The sequence below is a fragment of the Hippocampus guttulatus genome, chromosome 3 (genome assembly GCF_054856545.1).
Source record: "Hippocampus guttulatus isolate MCC_2025c chromosome 3, RoL_Hgut_1.0, whole genome shotgun sequence".
NCBI lineage: Eukaryota > Metazoa > Chordata > Actinopteri > Syngnathiformes > Syngnathidae > Hippocampus > Hippocampus guttulatus.
The window spans coordinates 17,347,842-17,360,171 of NC_141263.1; the positions used below are offsets into that span (position 1 = coordinate 17,347,842).

The 12,330-nt window shown below is 46.0% G+C and overlaps 1 protein-coding gene across 1 annotated transcript in view; it reads right to left on the bottom strand.

The window, feature by feature from the left end:
* The window catches only part of LOC147207693 (CUB and sushi domain-containing protein 1-like), a 357,336-nt gene that overhangs the window by 229,682 nt on the left and 115,324 nt on the right, over nt 1-12,330 (bottom strand). Inside the window, exon 3 of the mRNA XM_086107135.1 lies at nt 5,050-5,162. Coding sequence (XP_085963261.1) covers nt 5,050-5,162 — 113 coding nt within the window. The remainder of the gene's footprint in view (nt 1-5,049; nt 5,163-12,330) is intronic.

Genomic DNA, 12,330 nt, shown 5'->3' on the forward strand with positions numbered 1-12,330 from the left:
GGGTAACAACATGTCGAAGGCGAATTGCCAAAGCAGGAAACTGCAATCCTTTTGCATTCAGAAGTCGTGACCGCACAAGGCTCTTGCCAGTGTTGGTGCAAAGCTGTACATCAAGACAGAAAGTTTTGGAAGTTGTTCCGAGTGGGTGTTTATGAGTCCAGACTCATGAAAGAAAACAAATAGTAATTTAACGAGTAATGAGGGAGAAATAAAATTACACCATCGACTAAAGAACTTGGTTCTCCACTTTTTTGGTATTCAAAATATTTCTCATGTATCTTCATAATGTCACCATGCTTCTGCCCAAATGCACAATGGATAAAGAATCACAGCACACTCAATATCCACCTGTCACACTATTTCAAATGGATCTTAAATCGAAATGAAACGCGCCCAACACCCTATGCATCTTACTTTATGTAAGATTAAAAATGTATATGCCAGTAACTCACATCTTGAACACAAAAGGAGCAAAACAAACCACTTCAAAAAGATTTATCAATCGAGTGCCCCCCCCCACCACCACCACTGCATACTTGTGGTTCAGCACCCATGCATTTGCATACTCCTGGATTGTTTTTTAAATCTTTTGTAATTATCTTTTCTTGTTTTGTTTTGTTTTTTTATCCCCCCCCCCCTTCCTGCCCGTTTTCCCACTGCTTTTCGTAGAAAATGCATTTTGAATGTTCAACAGCGTTTATTGACAAATTTATAGGGTTACAAAAAACAATCCCAAACCACCTCGTCCCAAATGCATTTCAATGAGATTCAGATCTACACAGATTTTTGCTATTGGTGGGCCGTCCCCCGTCCTCATCCGCCACGAGTAGAATGATACCACTGCACAATTCACACTGGTGAAATCATGACTTCCACAGGGAAGGCTCCTTTTTGTTTCCTCTGTACAAAGCTTTGCCCATGGTTTGTAGAAGGTTGATGTGAAATAACTTGACACAGATCAACCCCAAAAAACATGTTTGGGATCAACTACAACAGATTGGGAGTTTGCAGGTCCACGGACTCACTCCAAAATCTTGTTAAAAAAAAAGTCTCTCTAAAAAAGTGGAAGCTGTTTTAAAAGCAGCTGCACGGACTGGAGCCAGTTTATTGTATTTTTAACATCCTCTACGTTTTGTAGCTAGGGAGGGTTTTCAGACCTATGTGCAGGATAACAGGACACATCAGACAACAACTGACATAGTGGACACATAGAAGTGTCTGACTTACGTTTTTCCTTGTTACCTTGATTCGTTTTCCCTCTGTGGAATTTCCAAAGAGAATTCAAAGTAATCTCCATCAGTCATACATGTTTGCATGTACTGCATGCATGTTTATGAAATAGGTTGGAGCCTGTCTGTGTGTGCATGATTTCATGGTCAAAGCCTCTTTAATGGGCTTCCAAGTCATCTTGCATTCAAGTCCCTCAACAGGAAAAGAAATATATAAATGACCAGCAGCAAATTGAGGCAAGTGAACAAACAGGGACATACATGAGGCTTAAAGACAGGTTAGAAAAATAAGATCGAATAAAATATAAAATAAAACAGATAAAAGAAAGATAGGAGTATTTTTTTTCTTTACCACAAAGATGCCGTCGCACGAGGAAAACCCCCACACACCCTCGATAAAATTTCTACTTCATAAACTCGACTAATTCAGGCAGCTTTTTTCCAGATGTAAATTGAGAATTTAAAAAATGTCCTTCGTGGAGATGTCAAATTAAATCACATCTACCCATTCAAATAGTTCTCCATTTATGTAGGATAATTACATCCCTTCAACGTCAATATTTTGAAATTCTAGACTATTATTCTGATGTAGTTGAACAAAAAGAATGTGTTCATTATCTTTCTTCATGAGAGGCAAAATGATCCAATATTCAGTTGTGACTCGGCATACTTGGCTCGAGGTTTGCACATTTGTGAGACTCGGGATTTGAATATTAGCTCTGGTGCTTCCGTGTGGCGTTTGCATGTTCTCACTCCAGCTGCGTGGGAATCCTCCTGTTAGTTTGGCTTCGCCTCCATATTTCAAAAGGACCCTACATTGTCCAGAGAGACCGAATGGTTGTTTGTCTATACTATATATGAGCCTTAAGATTGACTGGTGACCTGTCCCGGATGTACCTTGCCTGGGATGGGCTCCATGGGCTCAAAGAGGACAAGCATTATAGAAAATGGAGGGGGGGGTGGGGGTTGATAAGCTGTGACCCATTTTGGTCCATTTGGGAATCTACAGAAATCGGTCCTGTTTGGAAACCGCTTTTAAATTAGTAGTAGCACAAATAATGTTGCAAGTTCCACAATATTTCCTCTGTGTGGGACAGTCCTGGCGCTGCCTTTGCACTTTTACATCGCAGCACTTAACAAATGCTCAGGGGAAGTTCTGGCACTGGTCCTTGTTGCTAAGCGACAATTTGAAACTCATTTCAGGAGAGGCAATCTTTTACTCAAGGAATAAATATTTATACCTTTTAGCATTTGGCACCATGAGGGCAAAAACAAGCCTTTAAGTTTCCAGCTTGAACTTGGGAAACCGTTGAGAGACACATGACGCAACACACGCGAACATGACAAATACATCGTGTGACCATTTTCTTTTTGCTTAATTTTCAAAGCGTTTTATTTTTAAAGAACAAGATGAGCTGAGGGAGATGGAAAGTTTGCATGTGACACAAATCCCCACTGGATCTCTGCATCATTTCATCAAGATACAACATTGCTGTTACTATTAGCTTTGATGTTGATAACGATGATGATATCCTCAACATTTCTCCCCCCTCATCCATTAATATTGAGTTTTCTCCCTAATGTCCGATTACAGACAGATACAATTCCCTCTGTGCGCCTCCCATGCTTCCTTCCTGCTCCCAGTCATCTCCCTTCTCATTTTAAATGTCTCCATTCACACCTCTCCCCCGCTGCTCTCCTCTGGCTTTGGGGCCAAATTAATTGATGTTATCTTGTCTCGGCAGGGTAGGTTTGCAAACTTGGCTTTTTATCAGTGAGGGATTGCTTTCCATTACTTATGGCTTCATTTAAAGCACTCGCTGTACATTATCCCCTCCCCCAGACTATGTACCTCTCTTTAGACTTCATCTATTAGCGGTGTGTGAACACGGCTAATTCAGTTTGGTCTCCATAAAATCATAGATTTGTTTAACTTTAGTCAAAACGTTAAACTAGAAAGGCACTCAGTCGAGGTGGAAAAATATCAAGCAAACATTTCCGAGAAAAAATATTACAAAATTGAACCAAATCTGTATTCACGGTGCTAAAAATATAAAGGGAAAGGATATTAGGAAGGCACTCCATTCTCAAGGGGCATTTATGAAGGACACATGATTGACTCTAAAAGCTTTGCTATCACAAATATTTTCCATTTGTGACCCATGCAACAATCAACCACAAATCAAGCTGATTTTAGTAGCGGTCAATAAACGTTAATTTCTCTTGGTGAATTTCACCCCCTATCTCCGATGTAATCGTTTGTATTCTTGCTCTACTCCTGCAAAAGCGCCTTTGATTCATTACTTTGCTCCCAAAGAAGAACAACATGACATTGGCAGTAGGAGGTCAAGCTACATCCCCTATTCAGACCCCAGTGATGGTTCAACATAATCAAATTAGATGTAATGATTTAATTAATTATCTCTTTCTGGTGAGCCTATTGTGCCATTTCACATGTGTTAACAAAGAAATACAATTTAAGACCACTTATTGCGTCTGTATTTCACTTTTAATTAGAAACACTACAAATGTGGTCATTTCAGTTTGTCGCTGATGGTTGGAACTCATTATTCATATTTACCCCTGTCATACAAGTATGCGTGTCTGCGTGCGTGTGCATTTGTTACGTGTGTCCAAATGGTCAGGGCCCAGCCTTTCAGTGCCACTAGAATCAAAAAGCGGTTGCCGCTTGTGGAGAGAAGGGGGTCGTCACACAACACGCGCTGGTGGTAACGCACGCACACCTTCAGTGTGGCAGTGAAGAACACACATCAGTAAATGACAAGATAGCCTTACATTTCCACTGTGTAAACACTCATACCAGCTCCGACTGATACTGGGGAGACGAAGACAGGAGCAGCGAGCTGTGAGTCACCCACACAGAATCATTAACATGGGCAGCTCTTCTCATAAATCACCAGCGGAGCCCAGGCTCACTTGCATCCTCCACCCAGGAAAAATATTGCCCGTGAGACGTGAGACTCTTCAATTCAACATGAACTGTTGTGAGGACTGACACCAACACAAACGCCAATGTATGTCTCACCCGTATTTTTTATCTCAGGCAAACACAGGATGAATGTGAAAGGATGATCTTAAATCTCCAGTCATTTGCAAGGGTGTTAAACTGCAAAATATTCAGAGAGACAATGATTGCCATGATCGGTGGTCATAGTCATGGGGGGGAAGCGGAGTATTCACGAGGCTCATGGCATGACATGGGGGAGCTACCAACATACACCAACTCATTCGACCTGTCCGATGCTGTCATGTCCTATTTGCTGCTTGTTGTCTCATTTCCTCACAGCGTGTCACACTGTCTTCCCAAGCAGTTCACATATAGATAAGAACTCCTCGGAAACATTGTTTTCATTTGCTGCTGTTATACTGTTATTGCCCTCTGTTGCTTTTGGTCCATTCTGTTTTCTCTTTGTCAGTCTCTTTTCTCAAACCTCATTCTGTCCAACTGCATTTCCGATAAACACACGTCTCAAAAAGAAAAAAAAAACAAAAAAGAGGGACAAAATCAGCACAGCAAAAATAAATAAAGACTGCAACCTATGAGAATGATCTGATGTGGTGCAGTTAAACACAGATGCAAACCACAGCCGCAGAAATAAAACACTCATTGGGAATGTAACCTGTGCATCGCTATCACCCTAAAAACCTTTTGTACCTCCTGCATCCAAATAGTGTACCTAATGTTGAGGCTAATGTGGCCAGATTTACGATGCTATTAACTGGAAGTGACACTTTGCCCCCGTTTCTGATCATCAGAGAAATTTCGCAATTTACACAAACTGTCCAAATGTGAACTTACCTTCATAGACGGCTTTGAAGCCCTGTGCACTGACGGCAAAATCGGTGGTAAACCACAAGGCCAATATAGATCCGGTGCTGACAATAGGAGAAGGCAGCATGAACCCTGACAACCTGTGAAAAACAGAACATGGGGAAAATTATTTTCAACGCATCACGATCACCCCAGAAAACAATTGGCACACTTTGACGAGCAGTCTAAACTAGTTGGGCTTGTCCACCTGGTGACATTGTGCTTAAATCACAAGCCCAGAACTCCCTGCTCGTTAGGTACGTCGGGGACCTTTTCCTCCCATTTCCTTTGAAAAATGGAATACTGAAATCTGTTAGCAAGCCCTAACATGCACAGCAATAAACAGTAATTAAAGGAGTTTACATTTAACAGTGAGTTGCACTGTTTAATGATGCGAAAAATCCCATTTCGGATACAAAAAATATGAGTTTCAGTCTGTAATGGAATGTGTAATGGCCTTCTCAAGATTAATAGAGAGGTGACGACTGAACGATTGGTGGAGCGGAAAAGGGACGACACAGATAAGGAACAAAAAAAAAATTGAGAGGGCTGGAACAGACTGCTGCCTGGATAATGACGCCAAATTATTGTACAGTCAACGAAAAGTGTTTTGTTATGGGGAACTCAAGTCAAATTTCATATATCTTTCAAATGTCACAGCAAGGTTAGATAACAAAAGCAAAATAAATACAAAATACATAGAAACAACAATGAAACTGGAGTGAAATGCCCTTGGTGATGGTGTCATTCTTCAAATTGCCAGATAAATGTTTCGACCGGAGCTGTGCCTCTCCGGTCTTTGAGGCTCTGCTATTAGACACGTTTTAGGTGTTTCCCCCTGATTCAAACGATCAGGATGATTATCAGGCTTCTCCGGAGCTTGCTGATGAGCTGGTCCTTTGAACCGGGTGTGTTGCAGGAGGGAAACCTCGAAAACATGCCGGGTAGCGGCCCTCGAGGATCGAAGTTGCCCATCCCTGGATTACACAATGTCTATATTCATTCACGGGCCACAGCATTAAGCCCACATGCCTTGCAGCCTCAGGTGATGAGTGCAAAACCGTCAGAACAAAGCAAATAATTTTTGAACTGTCTGTATAACACCAATAATTAGAATGATATTTAAACTACTTGAATAATAATATTTTAATAAAATGTTTCCTATTTGAGCATAGAATTGCACAGTATCTCTTGACATGTGCGCTTTTATATAAAATACTGTATACTGGTGGCTTGTAGGTAGTGCTGCATACGCACCTGCAAATTTGAGAAACGGTGCCCGGATATGGGGCACTTCAAATATTTTAGTTGTGAAATTACCTCTGTTGATCGCCTGTAAATTGCCAATCATTGCTTCTATTCATCTAAGTAGTAACTGTTTGACTGACATTGAAGTCACAATTGACTGAAATTGGTTTCTCTTTTGAGTAAGTACATTTAAAACGGGTAGGAACAAGCCTGCTAATTAGATGTAAATGTATTATAAAGATCCCATTGAAGTGATTTTGACTGAATATCCTAAATGGCCGTGTGAACCGAAATAAACCTTTCACAATATAGATCTTCATGCAAGCTGATTGATTTGTGCTTGTGTCACAGTCACCGAGAAAAACACTGTCAGCATTTGACGACGACAAACTTGAAAAAGACGCAAATCCAGCACGCAGACGCACACAGTTAACGCTCACAAGACTCACACAACAAGTTGACTCTCTCCAGCTCCATGGCTAACTTTGACAAAGATATATGTTTCTCCTTTTTGCCAGCCAATCCCAGTGCATACAGAGACAAACAACCATCCACGCGCACACTCACACCTAGGGATGATTTTTGAGTGTTCAATCGGCCTGCCACGCATTTTTTTTGGAATGTGGGAGTAAAACGTAGCACCTGGAGAAAACCCACGCAGGCACGGGGAGAACATGCAAAGTCCACACAGGAAGGCACCCGATGCCTTTGCACTGTGAGGTCAATGCACTAACCACTTGACCACTGGGCCGCCCCAAAATTTTAATGTAATAATTTAAAAAGAAACCTCTCATTATAGCGCGGATGGTTGTTCGTCTATGTGTGCCATGCTATTGGCTGCCAACCAGTTCAGGGTGTCCCCAGCCTACTGCCCGAAGACAGCTGGGATAGGCAAGCCCAGTGCCCCTTGTGAGGATAAATGGATTAGAAAATGGATGGATGATTGGACATTCCATTCAACATAAAATTGAAATGCAGATAAAATAATTCAATGGCAATAAAAACATCATCAGACAGTGACAGGATTTGGTTCATAAGGAGTTTGCCAAGGGTGACAAAGACAACCTCAGAAAAAGTACAGGCAGGGACAATGAGAACAATCTATGTCATCAATCCAAAAGTAACATGGGGGTCTATGAAAAAAAAAACAGAAAAAAGTGATTTGGCCTCAAAGCAAGGACAAAAGGGACAGACAAACAAAGTAATGGAGCTTGTGGAAAGCAACAAACAAAAAGACAAATGGAAAGAGAGTTAAGAGAGGAAATGGAGAAAAAAAAGCACAAAGGACATGACCAAGGGGAGTGAAATATGTGAAGGGACTGGACAGACAAAGTCTTGCATCATTTTGTGCAGTCCGTTCAGACTTTCTCATATTTTTTGTAGTCAATGTTACTGAAACTGATGACCCATTTCTTGATCACTTTGTGCAATACTTTATAGCTTTAACAAGCAATAAAGGAAAATGTCAAGCCATTCTATTCTTAAGTGGAATGTCCAGAAAAATCATCCAGCCATCCATTTTCTTCCGCGAGGAACTCTTTGCCATGGGTGACCCTCCCAGGGGGCATCAAGCCCCAGAAAACGTTGGGCCATTGGGTCATACAAGCCCCTCCACCGTGACGAGTTGACGACTCAAGGAGGGGCAAAAGAACTCAATGCTTACTTTTTAGTTGATTGATTTGCAATACCACCACCAAAAGGGCCAATTATGTCACAACAGAGGCCCAATGTAACATCCATCCATCCATCCATCCATCTTCTACCGCTTATCCGGGGCCGGGTCGCGGGGGCAACAGCTTTAGCAGGGAAGCCCAGACTTCCCTCTCCCTAGCTACTTCTTCCAGCTCTCCCCGGGGGATCCCGAGGCGTTCCCAGGCCAGCTGGGTGACATAGTCACTCCAGCGTGTCCTGGGTCTTCCTCGGGGTCTCCTCCCAGTGGGACATGCCCGGAACACCTCACCAGGGAGGCGTTCAGGAGGCATCCGAATCAGATGCCCAAGCCACCTCATCTGGCTCCTCTCGATGTGGAGGAGAAGCGGCTCGACTCTGAGCCCCTCCCGGATGACCGAGCTTCTCACCTTATCTCTAAGGGAGAGCCCGGACACCCTGCGGAGAAAACTCATTTCGGCCGCTTGTATCCGGGATCTCGTTCTTTCGGTCACGACCCATAGCTCGTGACCATAGATGAGGGTTGGAACGTAGATCGACCGGTAAATTGAGAGCTTCGCCCTTCGGCTCAGCTCCTTCTTCACCACGACAGACCGATACAACGTCCGCATCACAGCAGACGCTGCACCGATCCGCCTGTCGATCTCTCGCTCCCTCCTGCCCTCACTCGTGAACAAGACCCCAAGATACTTAAACTCCTCCACTTGGGGCAAGATTTCTCCCCCGACCCGGAGGGGGCACTCCACCCTTTTCCGACTGAGGACCATGGTTTCAGATTTGGAGGTGCTGATTTTCATCCCAACCGCTTCACACTCGGCTGCGAAACGCTCCAGTGAGAGTTGGAGAGCCCCGTTTGAAGGAGCCAACAGCACCACATCATCTGCAAAAAGCAGGGATGCAATACTGAGGCCACCAAAACGGACGCCCTCAACGCTTCGGCTGCGCCTAGAAATTCTGTCCATAAAGATTATGAACAGAATCGGCGACAAAGGGCAGCCTTGGCGGAGTCCTACCCTCACTGGAAACGATTCCGACTTACTGCCGGCAATGCGAACCAAACTCTGACATCGGTGGTATAGTGACCGAATAGCCCGTATCAGGGGGTTCGGTACCCCATACCCACGAAGCACCCCCCACAGAACTCCCCGAGGGACACGGTCAAACGCCTTCTCCAAGTCCACAAAACACATGTAGACTGGTTGGGCGAATTCCCACATACCCTCGAGGACCCTGCTAAGGGTGTAGAGCTGGTCCACTGTTCCACGGCCGGGACGAAAACCACACTGCTCCTCCTCAATCTGAGGCTCGACTTCCTGACGGACCCTCCTCTCCAGCACCCCTGAATAGACCTTACCAGGGAGGCTGAGGAGTGTGATCCCTCTGTAGTTGGAACACACCCTCCGGTCCCCCTTTTTAAAAAGAGGGACTACCACCCCGGTCTGCCAATCCAGAGGCACTCTCCCCGTTGACCACGCGATGTTGCAGAGGCGTGTCAACCAGGACAGCCCCACAACATCCAGAGCCCTGAGGAACTCCGGGCGGATCTCATCCACCCCTGGGGCCCTGCCACCGAGGAGCTTTTTAACCACATCGGTGACTTCAACCACAGAGATAGGAGAGCCCACCTCAGGGTCCTCAGACTCTGCTTCCTCCAAGGAAGACGTGTTGGTGGAGTTGAGGAGGTCTTCGAAGTACTCTGCCCACCGGTTCACAACGTCCCGAGTCGAAGTCAGCAGTGCCCCATCCCCACTGTACACAGTGTTAGTGGTGCACTGCTTCCCCCTCCTGAGACGTCGGATGGTGGACCAGAATTTCCTCGAAGCCGTCCGGAAGTCGGCTTCCATGGCCTCACCGAACTCTTCCCACGCTCGGGTTTTTGCCTCGGCGACCACCGAAGCTGCGTTCCGCTTGGCCAGTCGATACCCGTCAGCTGCCTCTGGGGTCCCACAGGCCATAAAGGCTCGATAGGACTCCTTCTTCAGCTTGACGGCATCCCTTACTGCTGGTGTCCACCAGCGAGTACGAGGGTTGCCGCCACGACAGGCACCAACCACTTTACGGCCACAACTCAGATTGGCCGCCTCAACAATAGAGGCACGGAACATGGTCCACTCGGACTCAATGTCCCCCGTCTCCCCCGGAACATGGGAAAAGCTCTGTCGGAGGTGGGAGTTGAAACTCCTTCTGACAGGGGATTCCGCCAGACGCTCCCAACAAACCCTCACAATACGTTTGGGTCTGCCAGGACGGACCGGCATCTTTCCCCACCATCGGAGCCTACTCACCACCAGGTGGTGATCAGTTGACAGCTCCGCCCCTCTCTTCACCCGAGTGTCCAAAACATGCGGCCGCAAATCCGATGATACAACCACAAGGTCGATCATCGAACTACGGCCCAGGGTGTCCTGGTGCCAAGTGCACATATGGACACCCTTATGTTTGAACAAGGTGTTCGTTATGGACAGTCCGTGACGAGCACAGAAGTCCAATAACAAAACACCACTCGAGTTCTGATCGGGGGGGCCGTTCCTCCCAATCACGCCCCTCCAGGTCTCACTGTCATTGCCCACGTGAGCATTGAAGTCCCCCAGCAGAACAAGGGAGTCCCCAGCAGGAGTACTCTCCAGCACACCCTCCAAGGACTCCAAAAAGGGTGGGTATGCTGAGCTGCCGTTTGGTGCATATGCACAAACAACAGTCAGGACCCGTCCCCCCACCCGAAGGCGGAGGGAAGCAACCCTCTCGTCTACCGGTGTGAACCCCAATGTACAGGCACTGAGCCGGGGTGCAATGAGTATGCCCACACCTGCTCTGCGCCTCTCACCATGAGCAACTCCAGAGTGGAAGAGAGTCCAACCCCTCTCGAGAGAACTAGTACCAGAACCCAGGCTGTGTGTGGAGGCAAGTCCGACTATATCCAGTCGGAACTTCTCTACCTCACACACCAGCTCGGGCTCCTTCCCTGCCAGAGAGGTGACATTCCATGTCCCAAGAGCTAGCTTCTGCAGCCGAGGATCGGACCGCCAGGGTCCCCGCCTTTGGCTGCCGCCCAGCTCGCATTGCACCCGACCCCTTTGACCCCTCCCACGGGTGGTGAGACCATGAGAAGGAGGACCCACGTTGCCTCTTCGGGCTGAGCCCGGCCGGGCCCCATGGGTGTAGGCCCGGCCACCAGGCGCTCGCCAACGAGCCCCACCTCCAGGCCTGGCTCCAGAGGGGGGCCCCGGTGACCCGCGTCCGGGCAAGGGAAACTGAGTGCCATCGATTTTGTCTGTCATAAGGGGTTTTGTGAGCCGTGCTTTGTCTGGTCCCTCACCTAGGACCTGTTTGCCATGGGTGACCCTGCCAGGGGCATAAAGCCCCAGACAACTTAGCTCCTAGGATCATTGGGACACACAAACCCCTCCACCACGGTAAGGTGACGGCTCCCGGAGAGGCCCAATGTAACATTATATTTTTATTTAACAAGAACAAGAAGGCGTCCTCTGCGGGATTCTACATTCATCTTAATGAAACGAATAAACACAATTCTTTAAAATGCTGTCAACCTAGTTTTAGCTGATTGCACTATCCAAGCGAGCGTTTTGTATCCTTTCCAAAGTTAACATAAGCTTTTGTGAAAATACCAAATTATTGCCACTACATTCTTAATTACTGCTGCAGAGTCATGCCTTTCAGAGAACAGGAGAAATGCTACCCTGGACATGAGTTATTCTAAATTCCCCCTCCTCGAGAAAAAATAAATAAATCCAAAAGAACAAAAAAAATTAACATCAAACATGAATTTATATAATACCACATTTCTGTTGTTTTGAGAGATTAAATGGGATTGGGTTTGCTTCAGTTAGTAACATGATGTTTACTTTTGGAGTCTGCAACTGAAATTCAGCGAGCTTCTATTTTTCACAGTCGAACGGAAACTCGTGATTGCTTTTCATCTGTTTATGAATAAGAAAAATGTGATCAATCTATCTAGAGTACATGCCAATCAATGCAGCCAAAAAGGGTAAGTCAGAGCAATGAAATGTGTCCTGAGCGTTGGCCAAGACACGCACAAACACACACAGACGCACGACTGTCACTCACGTAATAAACAGTAATCGCCTGTACAGATGGGCCATCTTGGCCGCGTCATTTCTCTCCGTCTCACCTTCTTAGATTGTTGCACTGCACACTCCCTCATAATCAGGGCAACCCATTGATCCAACAGCTAGTTGACATCTATTCTAAAGTAAGTGGACCCGCTGTAAAATACGGCACAGACGATACTGTCGGTCAGCTGTCCGGTCAGTCATCCAGCTCATGAAATGAGACAGCCGCCTCCGTGAGAGTTATCTTTACAGTCAGATGACC